General features: G+C 50.5%; 2 protein-coding genes across 2 annotated transcripts; one reads left to right on the top strand and one right to left on the bottom strand.

Annotated features, from left to right (window-relative positions):
- Positions 1 to 2,786: 2,786 nt before the first annotated feature.
- ZBTB8OS (zinc finger and BTB domain containing 8 opposite strand) lies at positions 2,787 to 11,152 on the top strand. The gene is made up of 7 exons (XM_066638423.1): positions 2,787 to 2,954; positions 4,430 to 4,454; positions 5,009 to 5,130; positions 5,545 to 5,627; positions 6,282 to 6,334; positions 7,127 to 7,163; positions 9,597 to 11,152. The coding sequence occupies exons 1-7, from the start codon at positions 2,867 to 2,869 to the stop codon at positions 9,681 to 9,683; spliced, it is 495 nt and encodes a 164-aa protein (XP_066494520.1). The 5' UTR covers positions 2,787 to 2,866; the 3' UTR covers positions 9,684 to 11,152.
- A 3,454-nt stretch (positions 11,153 to 14,606) lies between these two features.
- LOC136661460 (ferritin heavy chain A-like) lies at positions 14,607 to 17,146 on the bottom strand. Its single transcript, XM_066638737.1, has 4 exons — positions 17,045 to 17,146; positions 16,189 to 16,335; positions 15,484 to 15,609; positions 14,607 to 14,774 (listed from the first exon to the last, which is right to left on the bottom strand). The coding sequence occupies exons 1-4, from the start codon at positions 17,144 to 17,146 to the stop codon at positions 14,607 to 14,609; spliced, it is 543 nt and encodes a 180-aa protein (XP_066494834.1).
- Between the last annotated feature and the right edge of the window lie 2,416 nt (positions 17,147 to 19,562).

Below are 19,562 nucleotides of genomic sequence, written 5' to 3'. Positions count from 1 at the left end.
GAGCCGGAGTCCCTGAGGCAGTTCATGGCTGAACACAGTCACGTTCTGGCAACTCCTGCGACGCCGCTGGAACCAACCGTACTGGCCTCTGCCTTTCCATTGGACCATTTCAGCGACGTGGAGAGGGGGGATTTGCTGCATGGGTAACAGTCTATCCTCCATATCTACTTTACCCAGGCTTCGCGCACTGGAGAGGACACTGTTGCAGAACCACTATTCAGAGCGCGATACCATAGTCTTCCGAGACTGAAGGATTGTGCTTTTTTGCACTGTCCGTACAATTCTGAATAAGAATTCAGATAAAAACACCACCACTTACTATTTTAATCAAGAAACATTGGGGAAAAAAATCATCCCAAAACACCCCTAGTGCTAGGCCAAGGAATGTATACATGACACTTAACACCTTCAGATCTGGGAGGAAGCTGGCCTGCTACAGCAGCTCTTTGGCTTGTGGATTTGCTTGACTTGAAGGAGTGGGGAGGAACTCAGGGACACAGCCCCCTGGCAGTGTGGCTTCCTGTGTGACCCACCAGCCTGTGCGGTGCTGCTGGGGTACTGGTGGACAGCTTGATGAGAGTGTCAACCCAATGTGCAGTGGTGGTGGTGAAGGCTAATTCCATACTTGGAATCCTTAGAAAAGGTATTAAGAATAAGGGTGCAATCCTAACCAACTTTCGAGCAATGACTTAGCCACAATGCAGCCCCAAGGTTAGGTGACAAACATGCCCTGACCTAGAGGATGCCCCTTGACTGCCTTCCCACTGCAGGTTGCAGTGCGTGCCACATTGACACAGCTACGTCAGTGCTAGAAAGTTGGTTAGGATTGCGCCCCAAGGCGGCTAATATTATAATGCAATTATAATAATTGTACAAATCAATGGTAAGGCCGCACCTAGAGTATTGTGTCCAGTTCTGGTCGCCACATCTCAAAAAGGATAGAGTGGAGATGGAAAAGGTGCAGAAGAGAGCAATCAAAATGCTTCCTGGGTTGGGGCACTCCCTTATGAGGAAAGGCTACAGCATTTGGGGCTCTTCAGTCTAGAAAAGAGGCGCCTGAGGTGGGACATGATAGGGACATACAAAATCATGCAGGCATGGACAGAGTGGATAGAGAGATGCTTCTTTTCCTCCCACCTAACACCAGAACCAGGGGACATCTGCTAATATTGCTTGTAGGAAGAGTTAAGAACATAAGAACAGCCCCGCTGGATCAGGCCATAGGCCCATCTAGTCCAGCTTCCTGTATCTCACAGTGGCCCACCAAATGCCCCAGGGAGCACACCAGATAACAAGACGACCTGCAAGGCCTCCTGGGAATTGTAGTTAAGAACATAAGAACAGCCCCACTGGCTCAGGCCATAGGCCCATCTAGTCCAGCTTCCTGTATCTCACAGCAGCCCACCAAATGCCCCAGGGAGCACACCAGATAACAAGAGACCTGCAAGGCTTCCTGGGAATTGTAGTTAAGAACATAAGAACAGCCCCACTGGCTCAGGCCATAGGCCCATCTAGTCCAGCTTCCTGTATCTCACAGCGGCCCACCAAATGCCCCAGGGAGCACACCAGATAACAAGAGACCTCATCCTGGTGCCCTCCCCTACATCTGGCATTCTGACTTAACCCATTTCTAAAATCAGGAGGTTGCGCATACACATCATGGCTTGTACCCCATACTGGATTTTTCCTCCAGAAACTTGTCCAATCCCCTTTTAAAGGCGTCTAGGCTAGATGCCAGCACCACATCCTGTGGCAAGGAGTTCCACAGACCGACCACACGCTGAGTAAAGAAATATTTTCTTTTGTCTGTCCTAACCCGCCCAACACTCAATTTTAGTGGATGTCCCCTGGTTCTGGTGCTATGTGAGAGTGTAAAGAGCATCTCCCTATCCACTGTCCATCCCCTGCATAATTTTGTATGTCTCAATCATGTCCCCCCTCAAGCGCCTCTTTTCTAGGCTGAAGAGGCCCAAACGCCGTAGCCTTTCCTCATAAGGAAGGTGCCCCAGCCCTGCAATCATCTTACGTTAGGGCACACACAGTTAGGGCACACAAAAGAAAATATTTCTTTACCCAGAGTGTCATTAGGGCCCAGTCCTATCCAATTTTCCAGTGCTGGTGCAGCAGTGCCAATGGGGTATGCACTGCATCTTGTGGTGGGGCAGCAGTCACAGAGACCTCCTTAAGGTATGGGAATATTTGTACCCTTACCTTGGGGCTACATTGTGACTACACCAGTGCTGGAAAATTGGATAGGATTGGGCCCTCGCAGCCCAATCCTATGCATGTCTACTGAGAAGTTCCATTGAATTCAGTGGGGCTTACTCCCAGGAAAGTGTGGATAGGATTGCAGCCTCACAGCTCAAGCCTATGCATGTCTACTCAGAAGTAAGTCCCGTTAGATTCAATGGGGCTTACTCCCAGGAAAGTGTGCATAGGATTGGGTTGCTCGTCTGTGGAACTCCTTGCCACAGGAAGTAGTGGTGGTATCTTGCCTAGATGCCTCAAGAGGGGACTGGACACATTTCTGGAGGAAACTCCACCAAGGGTTCCAAGCCTCCGGAGGTGGCCTCTCTGAATGCCGGGAGCAGGGAGGGCAGCAGGACGCAGGTGCTTTGCCCTGTGTGCCCCCGAAGCACCTGGTGGGTCGCTGGGATGCAGGAGCTGGGCCGGGACCGGGGCGGAGCCAGCGGGGCTCTGCTGATGTTCTTGTGCTGGACGCGCCGCGCCTGCGCCCGCTGGAGGCGGCAGCGCTCCCGGACTCCGCCCGGCGCCCCTCCGCATCAGCGAGGCGTGCCGGAAGGCGGCTGTGCGGAGCTGCGGCAGGCAGAGAGAGGCTGCTGCTGCTCCTTCCTCCCCGGGCGGCATGGCGGGCGAGGCGCGGGACTACGGCCTGAGCGAGGCGCAACGGGCGACCAAGGCCAAGTACCCGCCGGTGCTGCGCAAGTACGAGTGTGAGTGTCTCGGCCGGCGCGCAGCAGCCAGGCGCAGCACCGGCCGCCCCGCATGCCGCGGGAGGGGGCAGCGGCTGGGAGGAAGCCCCCGGGCTGAGTATCTGCTCCTGTGGCGGGGGGGGGGGAGCCAGGGGAGACGCCCTACGAAGGCTGGGCACCAGGAACGGGCGGTGGGTGGGGAGGCAGATGAGGCAGAGCCTCCCCACTGAGTCCTTTGAAAAGCACCAGGGACTTGCGGTGGGTGGGGAGGCAGATGAGGCTGAGTCTTCCCACTGAGGCCTTCCAAGAGCACCAGGGACTTGCGGTGGGTGGGGAGGCAGGTGAGGCAGAGCCTCCCCACTGAGTCCTTTGAAAAGCACCAGGGACTTGCGGTGGGTGGGGAGGCAGATGAGGCTGAGTCTTCCCACTGAGGCCTTCCAAGAGCACCAGGGACTTGCGGTGGGTGGGGAAGCAGGTGAGGCAGAGCCTCCCCACTGAGTCCTTTGAAAAGCACCAGGGACTTGTGGTGGGTGGGGAGGCAGATGAGGCTGAGTCTTCCCACTGAGGCCTTCCAAGAGCACTAAGGACTTGTGGTGGGTGGGGAGGCAGGTGAGGCAGAGCCTCCCCACTGAGTCCTTTGAAAAGCACCAGGGACTTGTGGTGGGTGGGGAGGCAGATGAGGCTGAGTCTTCCCACTGAGGCCTTCCAAGAGCACCAAGGACTTGCGGTGGGTGGGGAAGCAGGTGAGGCAGAGCCTCCCCACTGACTCCTTTGAAAAGCACCAGGGATTTGCGGTGGGTCTGGAGTGAGGCCTTCCACCTGTCCCTGCCAATCACTGGGCATGCTGGTCCCACTCCCATCCCCACTCCAGGCCCCACCACTGTGTGAGATGCAAAGCGCATGACTTTGGTGTGCTTCAGCACCTCGCTCCGCGGTGGCGCTTTTTGATGGACTCCAGTGGGGAGATCCAGGGGAGGCCATGCGTGTGTGGCATCCTCCCAAAATGGTCTGTCAGCAGGGAAGAGCACCTGCTGGGCTGGGGAGCAAAATCGGGCATCAGGGGAAGGAACGCTCAGTGGGTGGGGCTCCAGTCAGATTGACTGGAATGGGAGCCCAGGTCTACCAGCTGGGCAAACTTGGGCTCCCATTCTAGCCAATGGGTCCAAATCCAGTCAGGAGCCTAGGTCTACCCACCCAGTGAACCTTGGCCACAAACACCACAAGCTAAATTGGGAGCCCAGGTCTACCTGCTTGGTTGACCTGGGCTCTGGAGTTGCTAGTATCATGGGCCCTCCCATGATACTAGCAACAAACAATCTGCCTCCCCGCCCACCACCTGTCCCTATCCAGCCACTTTGTAACTTAACAAGGAAGGGAAAGTGGGCGTCCTCTTGTCCCCTGCAGTCTTTTCAATGTGTTTGTGAAATTGAAGAAATTCTTGTTTCTGCTTGCTAGAGTGATCTCATCATGTTTCCATATTTTAAATCCCCATTTAGATCTGGATCATACTGCTGACGTGCAGTGAGTATTCTGTGATACAGTCCAGTAGATGTGAGGGGAAGGGGAGGTATCAAGATAATCTTTTCTTAAAATATTCCCCAGTTACACAATGCAGTGTCCGTTCATTTCCCCACTTTTTCATCAAGGTCAGGAAAAACTTATTTCAGTAGCTGCATTTCTTCTCTTGCTGGGGTTGCGTGCGTGTGCATGTTCTTGCATGCAAAAGGCAGGCTCCTGCAAGTCCCAATGAAAAAACCCAAAAGGCTGAGTGTTTCCCTTGGTGGATAGGAGAGAGCAAACTTCCTCCTTTCACCCCAGTTTCCTCCTCCACCCTACTAGGAGCAAGTTTCTAATAGGGTGGAGGTGCTAACTGGGAACACACATAAGGTTGGGTACCATTCTAGACCAATGTCTATGTGTGGGTTGTAAACACAGACTGCAGGCATTTCTCCAGCTAGAAGTGGCTAACTTCTCTTTTTTTTCTGTTACAAATGGAGTCAATTGTTCTTTTCTGTATTACGTTTTTCATTTTACGGGCACCATTTCATAAAGGGTTAACACCAGTATACCTTTAGGTTGCATGCCTGGGGAGATACCTTGGAAGAGGCATTTGAACAGTGCGCCATGGCCATGTTTGGGTACATGACGGATACGGAGACGGTGGAACCCCTGAACACAGTAGAGGTGGAGGCAGAGGGTAAGAAGATGCTCCCAAAGCATCATTGAATAATTAGGCAGTTGGGTGTATTAAAAGAAGACCTGCTAATATTTAGCTAATATTCAGCCTCATCTTCTCTTGAGTCTAGTCCAGTATTGTCTGCTCTCTGAATGGTATAGGATCAGCAAGGTCTTCAGCGCTGTGGCCCTCTACACTTCCACTCTATTCCTCTCTTTTCAGATTCAGGAAGAGGAAGAGTGGAGGGGGCGGGCGGGAGGGAAAGAAGAAAGAGACAGCACCTGCTTTAACTGGCCTCCTGGGCTGCCCATCCCTAATCAAGCCTTCCCTATGCTTAGAATCTCGTTTGGGGTGCTCACCTCACCCACTTGAGAATTGCTCCCTGGGGAGGGCATCAGGGGTCTCCCAGTAATTTTCCCCCTTTCTTTTTAACAGGACATGACATGCTTTCTCTTCTGTTTCACTTCCTGGATGAATGGCTGTATAAATTCAGTGCCAATGAGTTTTTCATTCCCAGGGTGAGTCTGTGCTGTCTTCAGCCCTGAGGGGAGGCCATTCCCCCCTCCTTGGATCATATTCTACACTGTGCCGCAGGCTGGTCATGCATCAGCCATACACTGCTATGTTTCAGCCATGCACTGCTATGTTAAGATCTGCCTCCCCTGACTACTCAATTCTGAGTTAGTTTCCAGAAGCCACAATGAGCAGTTGGCCTATGAAAGAGTAGGTAGTACTTTTGTTGGGACCCATTGAAAATTGCCAAGCTGCAAGCTCACTTTTGGGTTTCACAGATTTCTTGATCTTAAACAGAGAGGGAGGGAGGGAAAATGTGGCTGTAACAGAGAGTGGCAGAAAGTCCCTCTTCTACAAGTGAGCGGCCTGAAGTGGTGATCCAGGAAGCTTTTTCCAGGCTAACAAGGCTATATGAGAAGCAGTAGATGCTGCCATGTGGTGAAAGAAAAATCAGCAATGCAGGTTCACATGGAAACTCCACTGCTGATTAAAGGAAAAATATTTCAGTGCTTGAAATTGGAGAGACAATTCAGAATTGCTCTTCTGCATGGGCTTGTCATCGGTATTGGTGCTAGAATCAAATGAAGGGAAGAGCCCCTTCTTGGCAGCCCGTGCTTGTTTACATATATTTTAAAAATGCAAATATTCTTTTTTCACAGGAAGTGAAAGCGCTTCACATTGACCGAACAAAGTTCAAAATAAGATCAATTGGGTGAGTAAGTGGAAGCAGGAAATTGAAAATTGAAACCACCCCGGGGAACGAAGGTGTAATATATGGAGGGATTTCCATGGAAGGTCTCCCAGAAGTTTGTATGGCTTTTTTTTTGCCAAGGGCTGTCTTGTAGTGCATGGGATACCCAACTGCTGACTTTCAGAAAGCTGCATGAGCCCTTTCACATAAGCACCATCCATCCATTCCAGTGGTTTTGCATAGGCAGGGCAGCACCAATCTGGCAAGCTATTCTGACTTGCAGCCATTCTGATTTCCAGATAAACCTCTAGAACAGAACCAGGATGTTGTTTGAAGTGTTGGTATATATGGATCCCATTTGGATCCCACTCTGTGCAGGAATCTGCAGGGCGCTTGCTTTAAACCAGGAAAGCAACTGCTGCCTTTTAAATACTGGGCCAGTACAATAGGGCAAGTTACCCAAGCGAATCTCAGTCTTAGACAGCGTAGTGGGAATTCTGAAAATACTGTCAGATGCTGTGGTTCTCTGTAATGCCTGAGTTACTCCTGGACATGAAGAACAGCCTCTGTGATGCTCCCTTCCGCTGCCACTTGGGCACAGACTTTTCAGGAATTGGGGCAGTGCTGCTGTAATGTTTATCTGAAAAAATTATTCTGGCCGCTACCGAAAGGATAGCCTGTTTTATTTTCTCTGTGCGCTGGGTTTGTTTCTTTTTGGTTTTCAATTTGCCATACAATGTCCTTAGAGTTTTTAAAAACGTGTGATTTAATTCAGAAATCTCCTAATGACTGTTGTCATCTTTAACTTTCAAGGTGGGGAGAGGAGTTCTCTTTACAGAAGCATCCTCAGGTATGTTATAAATAGTGCGTGCATATACAGTTCTTATGAGTACAAGAGGGGGCAGACAGAGGTCTTCAGAACCCCAAGAGGAGTGTGTCAGCCGAGTAGGCTGGGGAGAACTGGTGTAGCATCTGTGGCTGAGAGACTGAGCTATGAACTAGATCTTGCCTCTGCCGTGAGCGCTGAAAGTAGCTGTAGGCATAAGAACATCAGAAGAGCCTTGCCCTATTGGATCAGGCCAAGAGTCCTTGTATGTCTCACAGTGGCCCACCAGATATCTCCGGGAGCACACAGACAACAAGATACCTGCATCCTGTTGCCACTCCCTTGCATCTGGCATTCAGAGACAGACTACCTCTAAAACCCAGAGGTTGCATACGGTCATTGTGACTTGTAACCTGTGATGGACCTTTCTGCCAGAAATCTGTCCAGTCCCCTTTTAATGGCATCTAGGCCTGGTGCCATAACTACCTCCTGTGGCACAGATTAATTACACACTGGGTTAAAGAAATCTTTTCTTTGGTCCTAATTCTCCCACCTCTCAGTTTTAGTGGATGTCCCCTGGTTCTGGTATTGTGTGAGAGGGAAAAGAGCTTCTCTCTATAGGCAGGACACTCCCTCCCAGCTCAGTTCCCCTACAGCAATGTTGGCATCCTTCAGTCTCGGAAGACTATGGTGTCGCGTTCTGAATGGTGGTTCTGGAACAGTGTCCTCTCCAGTGCGTGAAGCCTGGGTAAAGTAGGTATGGAGGATAGGCTGTTACCCATGCAGCAAATCCCCCCTCTCCACGTCGCTGAAATAGTCCAATGGAAAGGCAGAGGCCAATACTGTTGGTTCCAGCGGCGTCACAGGAGTTGCCAGAACATGACTGTGTTCAGCCATGAACTGCCTCAGGGACTCCGGCTCCGGATTTTGCCTCGAGGTTGACTCCTGAAGCCTTTTCCATAACTGGATGTAGCCACAAGGCAGTGGAGGTTTGGGATCAGAGCTTTCCTTCTCTCAGATGAGCTGCCTTCCCAGGCTAAGGAGTCCCATCTACCTGTTTAGTCGCCTCTTATGACAAGCACAGCCAAACTGAGGGCCTATTCTTATCCCCAGCCCCTACAGCAATATGGGTGATATAATATGTACTTTAGAGAAGGTTGTTGTGAGACCTGCATCACGCACTATACATCAAATTCTACACAAGTCCTCTTGAAGTACATCTGGTCCTTGGTATCCCCAAGAATCCATTCTTGAACACTTCCCCCCCCCCCCATAGATACCAAAACCTGCAGTTAATTAAATCTGCTGGTGATGGCCATCAGAGACTCTCCAGACAACACAACCAGAAGTGCTGTCCGGTTGCATCCAGAGGTGTTCACAGCACCTCAGAATGCCTCCCGGTTGTGACCTGATGGTGCTTCTGGTCACCTTTGGGAGGTCAATTGAGGCTCTCAAGTGTGGATCATCACATATGCTAGGTCAAATCTTTGCATGCTGAACCTGCAGGTAAAGACGGTCCACTACATTACTGCTGGCAACAGCGGCCAGCCACCCAGATTCATTCTAATCTGCAAACTGAGCCAAGATCTCCGAGGGCAATGCAAGCAAACCTGGACAAGTTGCAGGCAAAAAAACTTAGAAGTCAGCTGGTTCCTGCTACCAGCTGGAGATAGTGAGACAGGGCTCCTGTTTTGTAACCTGTTGGGGCTACTGTTATCAGACTAATATGGAGCCCATGAGACTTTTGTTCCCTGCTCTTCGTTTTGGGCTCAGTGCACATACTGTGTTGCCCCTGCTCCAAGACATGGCTTGTTGATTGACTGAGAGCACCCTGCAGGCTTGTCCATTCCTCCTCCTGTTTTGGAGAGAGTGATTTTTCTAACCATGGTTATTTTTGCACATTGGGGTTGGGCTCTCAAGAGGCCAACTGAGGGAGTTGCCTCAGGCAGTGGATTGCTTATTGATCTTGGCTACTTCTCTACTGAGACCAGAGAGAAGGACTTTCAGGGGTCCTTTGGCTTCATTGACAAATATATTTCCCAAGTTTTGGATGGCTCTATTTTTCTTCTGTCCCCAAGGAAAAGTGTGCTGGAAGCATGCTAGGCATTAATTTTATTGGAGCTTTCACAACAAAACAAAATATTAACACGTTGGGGCTTCTTCCCTTTTTTCCTGGTCGACAGAAGTGCTATATTTCCCTCCCCTTCTCTCTTTCTGTCCAGTCACTGCACTGTGGTGGTCAGTGAGGCAGCATTAAACCCACATTGCATCTTGGTGAGCTGAACAGAAGATGTGGAGTTGAATAAATGCAGCTGAACACAGACTTAACACAGCTGTGCTTACAAGCAGGTCACGTCACAGCCTTCCTCTGCCTCCTGGAGATGCTGCCTCTTATTGTGTAGTCAGACTCCCGGCTCTTGTGTGCCAGCTCATGTCCCTTTCCTTGTTCCCTCTCAGGGCACCGAAGTCAAAGCCATCACCTATTCAGCAATGCAGATCCACGAAGATGAGAAGCCAGAGGTCTTTGTCATCATTGATATCTAAAGGGAAAGTGTGTCACTAAGAAAGCTGCACCCTCCTTGCTTCCTGGCAGAAGCATCACACGCTCTGAACTGAAGGGTCTGCCTCTCCTGGAAAGGGGCCAGCATGAACTACAGTGCTGGTAACACTGCATTGGTTGTGGGCATTGGGTGGGAGAGTCCTTGGACCTGTCCAGCTTTGGGGTGTGCCACTTGTGAGTACAATATCATGCCAGGAATGCCGAAAAGAGACTGTGTGGCTGTTGAATGTCGAAGCCCAGAGGAGTGTTGGTGCAGCCTATAATACTGGATTCTTTAAAAGGCTCAGTTCTTGAGCATATAGAAGAATATTGCTGGGGGGTTCATAATATTGCACAGTGATCCCCTTAGGAGGGGACTTGCCAAAGGACTGCTTGTCACTAGGTGTTGCTGACCAGGGAAGCCCAAGGATGCCTATGGTCCCTTCTTCCCCATAAATTTGATTTCAGCCATGGTATTGCTTTGTGTCTGCATTGGTACTAACCATGGTTAGCACATAGTAGAATTTCCTTGTCATTGTAGGTTTACAAACCACTTCAATTCATAGATTACAAGGGCGGTTCTACCCACAATCTTTAGAAGAGATTACACAGTGACATTACACAGTGGTTCAAACTGAACGGAGGAAAGAATTGAAGTCTGATTGGGAGGATGAAGTGCTCCAATTGACAGCGTGCTTCCAGGCTCCTAACCAGGAGAACATGGCTGGCTCAAAACATCCTGGCGTTTGAGATGATGTGCCACAAACTTCTCCTGCCCTTGCTCAGTAATATGCCTGTCCCTTCTTTTTCTCTCTCTTTTCCCTCTTTTCCCCACTTCCTGAATTCAGAAAAGGACAGCGGAACACAAGAGAAGGAAGTGCAGACAAGGGGGCTTAGAGTTGCTCTTTCATTGCTCCAGCCCACCACTCCTTTTGCATACTTCTGCTGTGTTTCTCTCTTCCTCTTTGAATCCAGGGAATGACAAAGACAAGTGGGCACTTTCCCTGCTAATCTACTCCCTGAGGCAGTTGCCTCAGTTGGCCTCATAAATGGACCAGGTTTGCACAATTAGCGCATCAGGAGCGTTGCATCTGCATCAGGCTTAAGAAAGTGTGCATAGAAAAGGGACAATTGTAAACTGTGGGAATTGCATCATTTCATTAAGATGCTCAGATGTACATCATCAAGATGTACAAAATATAGCTGGCTGGCAGGTCTCTTCATCTGGGCCATTCTGTCCCTCCCTTTCTCACCTGGGTAAAAATGCAAGATTTTTGTAATGAGATGGTAGCACAAAGTATTTTTATCCTATGTAGGACAGGACAGAAGAGCCTGTGGTCTTTTGATTCCAGTGGTCCAGCTTAGGTACCCCACTTATGTGCACTATTCTGTGTTTTGTTCAAACAGGATGAGAAGATTCTGTTTTTTATTTAAAGTAACTTTTCAAAAAATAAAAGTCCGATTTTAAAATGTAGTGTGTTCATATTTGTGTGCAGATAATGGACTGGGGATATTGTTCTGCAGCAGAAGTAAGAAACAATATTCAATATGAAGAGACCACATGTTGTAGTGTTTGCAACACAGTAGTGTAGCTGTTAGAGCATGGTGGCCAAGAAGCTGACCATTGAATCAGGATTTGAACCTCACCTCTGCCGGAACCGCACTGTGCGGGCCTGATGCAACCACTCTCAGCGTGGTGGTCAATTATTCAACCACTTGCGTGAGCTGTGGGACAAGGGCTCCCTCTGCTACTTGCTGTTTCACATCTGATGCAACAACAGCAGCAGCAAAGTCTGGCCTTGCTTTGGGCAAAGACTTTTATAGGCCTTGAGTTATTGCAAGATACAAGTTCCATCTCTAATATATTCATTTATGTAAATTTATTCAAATTTGAAATGTAAATTAATTCTTTTTTTCCCCTGGCCCCTGACACAGTGTCAGAGAGATGATGTGGCCCTCCTGCCAAAAGGTTTGGACTCCCCTTGTTTAGACCATTCCCGTCTAAGCTATTGATCCCATTCAGCTAAACCATGGGATCAATAATACTTCATTTCAGAGTTGTCATAAGGACTGTGTCAAGACAGTGCATGTGAAAAACCCTGGGCACTTGAGGAATACTATACAAAAATATTTTGGTGGAACTGGGAAGACCCTTTCCTTTAGCAGTTTACCAGATCAAAATTTCATAATGCAATTAGCCTAAATGTTACTGTTTCTCCTTGAATTCTTATTTTAAGAGAGTACTGTCTCTAATTTTCCTAGTATTAAAACATAGTAAACAAAGCCTAAACCAGTACTTTACAGTTCAGGCAGGTGCTTGCAACAGCAAAATTCTGGGAGTTTGGAACTGACATGCAAGATGTTAACTCAGTGACTATCCAATCCTATCTACACTTTCCTGGGAGCAAGCCCCATTGATTCTAATGGGACTTCTGAGTAAACCTGCATAGGATTGGGCTGTGAGTCATTCAGAAAGCATATTGGCCAAAGGATACAGAGGCAGAAAGTTATTTGTTAGCATGACATGCAAAAGTTCCAGGTAACAAAAAGAAGGTAGATTGACCTCTTCCTCTGACTACTTGTGTTTCATCAGTGAGTTTATCTGCCAGACTAGTGCATTAGATCCATTTAGCACAAAAACTGGTTTATCCCTTTAATAGAGCACAATTTTTAGCAAAGCTGCTCTTATTCAGTGTGAATTCTGCTCTTCAGCAGGATTCAGTAAGCTTCACTTTAAAGCAAAAGCAGGGAGAGCTTAGGATCAGAAAACACAGAAGAGCCATTTTTCTTGCTTGCAACACGTGACCAGCAGCCACCTGTTGTCACCAAGGAGAATAATATATTTTTTTTCCCCTACAACCAAGTCATTTTTCCTCACCTGGGTAACTCCAATACTATGTATTTAAGTGTGTGTGGGGGGGGGGAGTTATTGGCCAAGAGTTGGCAAAGGTTATTGTTTGCAGAACCAGCACGTTAGGCTGCAGTTCACACACTATTTATGCAAGGGGGTGCTGGTATTAGCTTATACCAGGGGTGTCCAAAGTTCTTGGCAGGAGGGCCACAACATCTTTCTGACACTGTGTTGAGGGCCAGGGAAAAAAGAATTAATTTACATTTAAAATTTGAATAAATTTACAGTTTTCATAAATGAATATATTAAAGATGAACTTATATGAATGAATGAAGGTCTTGCAATAGCTCAAGGCTTATAAAAGGCCTTGCACAAAGCAAGGCTGGCCTTTCCTTTGCTGCTGCTGCAGCATCACAGACATGAAACAGCAAGCAGTGGAGGAAGCCCTCATCCCACAGCTCATATGAGAGGTCAAACAGTCGCCCTCACGCTGAGAGCAGTTGCGTCGGGCCAGTGTGGGCTCCAACAAATCTCCAGAGGGCCAGAGGCTCATTGGAGACTGGGGACTTGTTGAGGGCCGCACTGAGAGGCCTCGAGGGCTACATGTGGCCCCAGGGCACCCCTGGCTTATACTGTAGTACAGGGGTGCCTAAACCCTGGCCTGGGGGCCACTTGTGGCCCTCGGAGGCTCCCAATCAGGCCCTCGAGGAGCCCCCAGCCTCCAATGAGCTTCTGGCCCTCCAGAGACTTGTTGGAGCCCATGCTGACCAGATGCAACTGCTCCCAGCATGAGGACGACTGTTCAACCTCTCACCTGAGCTGTGGGATGAGGGCTCCCTCCACTACTTGTTGTTTCACGCCTGTGATGCAGCAGTGGCAGCAAAGGAAAGGCTGGCCTTGCTTTGTGAAGGGCCTTTTATAGGCCTTGAGCTACTGAAAGACCATCTATTCATATAAGTTCCATCTCTAATAAATTCATTTATGCAAATTTATTCAAATTTTAAATGTAAATTAATTCTTTTTTTTCCTGGCCCCCGACACAGTGTCGGAGAGATGATGTGGCCCTCCTGGCAAAATGTTTGGACACCCCTGCTGTAGTATATGGAAACCAATGGACGTTACAAACAGCCCATTTGATATACTGTATAAGAACATAAGAGGAGACCTGCTGGATCAGCTCAAAGGCCCATCTTGTTCACCTTCCTGGATCTCACAGTGGCCCACCAGATGCTTCAGGGAGCATACAAGACCACAAGAGACCTGCATCCTGCTGCCACTTCCTTGCATCTGGTGTTCTGAGGTTGGTTACCTCTAAAACTCAGAGGCTGTACATACCCATCACGGCTTGTCACCTGCAAGGGACTTTTCCTCCAGAACTGCGTCCAATCCCCTTTTAAAGGCATCTAGGCCAGACACCATCACCACATCCTGTCACACGTTGGGTAAAGAAATATTTCCTTTGGTCCTATTTCTCCCGCCACTCAATTTTAGTGATGTCAGTTTTAGGGTAGTGGCAATGAGATGCAGGCATCTGGTGGGCTGCTGAGATAGAGAAAGCTGAACTAGATGGGCCCTGGGCCTGATGCAGAAGGGCATAAGTTCTTATGATGGCCCCTGGTTCTGGTGTTGCAGGAGAGGGAAAAGAACATCCTTCTATCCATTCTATTCATCCCCTGCATAATTTTATACATGTCTCAGGCACCTTTTTCTAGACTGAAGAGCCCCAAACGCTGTAGCCTTTCTTCTTAAAGGAGGTGCCCCAGCCCATTAATCGTCGTGTATTACTTTACACTTACTTATAGCGAAATGCATCTGCCATTTTGCTGCCCACTCTGCCAGTTTGGAGACATCCTTCTGGAGCCAGGGAGTGACAGGAAGAGGCACAGTGAGGAGGGCAGGTGGCTGGTAAGATTGGTGGCATTTGCCAGGCCGCCCCAGGCACTGGGGAGTCTTCAGCAGACATTGCTGGAACCTGTCACTTTGGGAGGAGATATGGACACAAACCTCTGATGGGTCCAACAGAAAGTTGCTTTATTGCTGAGATTCTGCAAGGAATGGTCCCTGCCACCAGACTCCATCACCTTCCCTTGAAACTGCAGTCCCCCAGGGTGAGCTTGTCAAAGAGGTGCTCCCCCAAGCCTTCCTGGGGCACCCCCAGGCGCCGCAGGACAGTTAGGTGGTCGCCCAGATGCTTGATGGTGCTCACTTGTTCCTTCAAGAACTGAGACTTGAGGAAGTCACATAACTGCACGAGAGAAGGCAAAGGGAGGAACACTCGTGCTGGACTTGCATGGCAGCAGACCTTCCAGAAGAGCAGGAAACTCAACCCCCAGGTCTCCTGGGGTCAAAGGCCACTCCCCTTGTCTGGCAGTCTGCCAGCTGCACCCTCTGCTCCCTTGTTTGGAAACAGGCCAAAAAAGGAAGTGTGGAGGAGAAGACCCCCACTCACTTCTCCTCCGTGCTTCCTTTTCCATTCTGTTTCTCTCTTCAGTAGGAGAAGCAGCAGAAGCGGATGAGTGGGAGGTGCCCCCCCCCAATCAAACCACTGCCTCACGGATCACCGTTCATCCATCTCATGTATGGCTGCCTTTTATGGAAGGGCTAGTCCAAAGAGGCACCTTGATTCCAGGGAAGACCAGTCCCCCCAGTGGAGGAGCCACAGGTCAGTACAGAGCCAGGACTTTGCCCTCAGGAGGTGGTCCTAGATTCAATCCTCAGCAGTATTCCCAGCGGCAAAAATCTTGGGTGGAACAGCTAGCGATGCCTCTCAGGGCAGGAAGCAGCGTCAGAACAAGCAGGCCAACGTCATGACAGATGAGGCCCCTTATGAATGGTCCCTGGACCCCAAACTTGGGAGTATTGGGGTGAGAGCGCCTCTCCTCCTCTGTGCCCCCCACTCTCCAGAAACAACCATCCAGCTTTCTGCATTGGCCGCTCCACCCCCAGCCACCTACATGTGGGTCCTTCTTCTCCGTGGCCAGCCTGTGGAGGTCCAGCAGCGCTTCATTCACAGTCTCCTCCATCTGCAGGGCACTCTGGAAGGCCCCCAGGCTGCTGCCCCACTCGTCCTGCTCGGGTTTCTGTGGAATAGAGGCCAAGGAAGAGTCAAGGGACCCGTTGGAAGGCAGGTCTTGGTATTAGGCAAGACAGGGCCGGCCCAAGAAGACACCCTGAAGCCTGAGGCAGCGTGGCAGAAGCTGCTCAGGCCTACTCAGTGGCACAGGAGGGGCCAGCTCTGCCCCTCTGCCTCCCTCTCCTTTGATTCAAACAGGAAGAAGGTTGCATGTCAGAAGAGGAAGTACGCGGGTGAGGAGACAGGTGGCCGGCAGCACATCACAAAGCATGTCTGCAAGCACCAAGGACCAGCACTCGTGGTCACTGGTAGCCTGGCTGGAGGCCCTTTGAGGCTATTTGCTCTGCTGTCCAGGCAATGATCCCCAAACTGTCAGGTGCTGCAATGTTGACCTTTCGTTCTCTGTTGCTCATTCCCCCAATTTACTGCAGTTCAGGGCTGGAGAGATCCAGGCCTGAGTATTTGTAAGCATGACTAGACAAGTGCACCTGTGAATGAGCAGCCTGGCAGTGCTGGGCACTGGCCTGCTCTGTGCCTGGGCTGCCCTGAGGCCCCCCTGCTGAGTAGGAGGCCCCCTTGCCAGCACCTGAATGTCCTGCAGGATGATGCGCCCCCCTCGCTGGTTCTGGTATTTCAGCCACTTCTCCGCCTGCTCCCTACACTTGAGCGACTCTGCCCAGAAGAAGGCGGCCACGTGCTCGAGGGCCACGTCGTCCCGCTGGAAGTAGTAGGCCTGCAGTCAAGAGTGGGGAGAGAAGCGGCCCACGAGCTCTGGTCAGCAAAAACCGAACCCACCCGGCAATGTGGCCACTGTTCCATGGGCCAGATTCACACAACAAGTGACCTTCACAATCCAGTCCCAGCAAAGGGTGGACACGAGCAGGAAGTCTGACTATCTATTCACCTGGCCTCCAGATGTGCCAGTCAGGATCAGGATTGTCAGTGACAGCCCTGGTTCCATCCCACCTCCACTGCCCCCTGGATCTGAAAGGGAAGGGGGGGAAGAGGGAGTGCAGACAGAGCAGCCCACCCCTCTCTGCCCCACTCTTCCAAACTTCCTCCTCTGCTCCATTCCCTCCCCTTCCTTTTCAAATTCACGTAGCAAGAAGAGGTGCAGCAGAGACACACCAACCTTATCTCCTGAGTGGATTGTCTCAGGCAGCCTCATGGATGGGCCAGCCTTGAACAAGGAGAGCACACAGCGCCCAGGCATCCAGGTGGTCATTGCCTGCTTGGTGAAAATAGTCCCAGCCAGCAAAGACGCCCTGCTTACATCCCCCAGTCCCCAGAAAGCAATGCTCAGGGGACAGAATGAGGTCAGGATGCGTAGTGCTCCACATCAAGGGTTTTGCACATCTTCTTTGGGCAAAGGTGTTTCTCACCGGTCACCCCCCAACAGGCACTTGTGCCCCAGATGCAAGGAGGCCAAAAACAGCACTCACCAGGGCAAGGTAGACATAGCTGGCCCGCAGCTCCAGCTTCACCAAATCATTCACGGCAGCCTCGCATGCTATGTGGTAGTTGTGGTGCACCTGAGAGGCCATTGTGGGGCTCAGCGGAGCTGTGCCTGCTGCCGACCGGTCACTTCCAGCTCTATGCAGGGACACGTCAGAGAGCTGCCACAGAGCAGACCCACCATCTCAGGCCTCGTGCCTTGGGCCAGACGGTGCAGCTGCAGCTCACTCCCAGGCAAGTACGGTCCAGTGGGAAGGATGTGAATGCCTTTCTGCTGGCCCTGGGAAGTTTTAACCCCTCTCCACAGCTGAGAGCATGACCCTGCTACACTACACAAGGGTTGCCAGGGCACCTGGGAGGTGGAGTGATGATGCCAGGGACACAGCCAGGCAGAGACCCCTGGTGGGTGGAAAGGAGCGGCCCACATTTCCAAGGGGTAGACCCACTGTTCCTGAAGAGCCCCCCAGCAGACCACCCTTCCCAGTGGCTCTTTGCTCAGCCCCCCTTCTTTCTTTCTTAAGACTGTGAACCCTTCTGGGAGAGGGACCCAGGTTGTTCATTTTTAGAACTACAGATACCATGAGGCCAGGGAAACCAGGCTGGACTAGAACCTGTTTCCCCAACATGCTGGTGTTCCACTTTTGGGCATTCGTTTTCTCTTTCTCTGCTAAGGAGTGTGCATCATGGGAGATTCCCTGGCAGTCAGGATAGTGCAGGCGAACCACAGCCTAGTATCCTGTTTGTGAAATCTAGAACACTGCCTCGGAATTCCAGGGCCAGTGGCTCAAGACAACAAAGCCCATTCCCGCCTTAGCCAGCAACCTGCCAGCCAGTCACCTCTGCCACTCCTTTGAGTTTTAAAAGGAAGAGAAGAATGGAGCAGATGTGGGGAGAGAGGCTACAGTGGTATCTGACACTCTCTAGGCCACCACTCTCCTCTTCTCCACACTTCCTCTTCTGCTCTATTCCCTTCTTCCTTTTTGAAGCCAGAAACTGGGAGGAGGAGAAACAGGAGAGGCAGCTGTATGTAGGTGGTGGATGAGGCAACCGTTCCCCAACCTGAGACAACCTCCCCAGTAAGCCTCATCCATGGTCCAGCCCTGACACTTCCACATTCCAGCTTTGGCATCTTCGTTCTAAGTACTAAAACCAGAACTAAGTCTGTTCTTCAAAAAGAGCAAAGAAAGAATATCCGGGTAGCCAGTATCTGACTGGGAATAGTGTTCTGCAAGGTGAAAAGTCCAGGCTTTTAAAAATAGCCTGCAAGACAACTGGGGAAATGGGAGCCATCGCAGGTCTGCAACATCTTCTTGCTGTCATTGCTGCCCTTCTCTGGGTCTGTGGTTTGGGGCAGGGAAGTGCAGGGTTCACCTGCTGCTAAATCCAGGCATTCATGGATAGCTCTTGAAAATCCCTGCTCCAGCCACCTCCATCCTGCCATCCACCTCCTCTAAATCGCCTTTGACCCCAATCCTCCATGCGAGTCACCTTGTCACATGCATTTCTTTAAACTGAGCAGCATCCGCAGAAACCAAATGAAGTCACAGCATCAGCATCATCTCAGCTTCCTTGCCAAGTTGACTTTCAGCAGTTATTTGACCAGGTTTGTCTCTTGCGCATTCGGACTGTTGCCTTGCACAAGCCCGTCTGCTTGCTCGGAGGTTAGACAGAGCCGGCCCGGCAACTTGTCTCTCCTTCGGGCCCAGTGTGCTTTTGCCTGCCAGCCTGAAGTAGCCATCCTTTTCATGACTGATCCAACATGGTCCCTTCTTGCAGTTCATGCTTTGCCCCACAGCAAATGCCAACCCTTGTCCACTGGTGAAGCAGCCACCTCCACCCTTCCTAGGCCTTGAGAGGGAAGACGAGTGGGTTCCCACCATGAAGGATCCCCAGCCAAATGCACACCTTTAAAATTGCTTCATACCAGGTTGTGGGGAGACCACAGAGGTCAAACCCCTCCTTGGCCACGGCCCTGTGCGGCAGGCCTCGTGCTAGTCACTTTTTCTCAGCCCGACCTACACACAGGGTTGTTGTCAGGATAAAATCAGGAGTTTAGGAATTGCATGCCGTGCTCTGAGGAAGAAGGGGCTGCAATATTAACGCAATACATATTACGTTAATATGTCATAGACGTATTTGTGTCCCCCTTTTTTGGGGGGGTCTTGTTTTCATCATTCTGATTTTCTATTCACAAATAAAGATGGGGAAAAATATGCCATAAAGGGAACCCACGTTCCTCCTTCACCCCTCCGCCTGAGCATGCAGACCCCTACAGCATGCAGCCAGATCCTGCACCTGATACCCCTGATACCGCAGAGCAAGTTCATTGGAGTGAGGCAGAGGAACGTGAGGGGCCTTCTGGATTCTCCCCACTTTGCTCCAGCCTTTCTCACTCCTCTGCCCTTTTTAAGTCCCCTTGAAGGCTCACAGTAAGGCTTATTCTGAACTGGATCCCTCTTGGTTTGAACTGGTCGGGCCAGCATTGCCTCCCAGCCTGGAGAAGGC

The sequence above is a fragment of the Tiliqua scincoides genome, chromosome 10, assembly GCF_035046505.1.
Source record: "Tiliqua scincoides isolate rTilSci1 chromosome 10, rTilSci1.hap2, whole genome shotgun sequence".
NCBI classification, from domain to species: Eukaryota; Metazoa; Chordata; class Lepidosauria; order Squamata; family Scincidae; genus Tiliqua; species Tiliqua scincoides.
The sequence above is the reverse complement of the archived record's forward strand: the minus strand, read 5'-3'. Positions and strand labels throughout refer to the sequence as shown.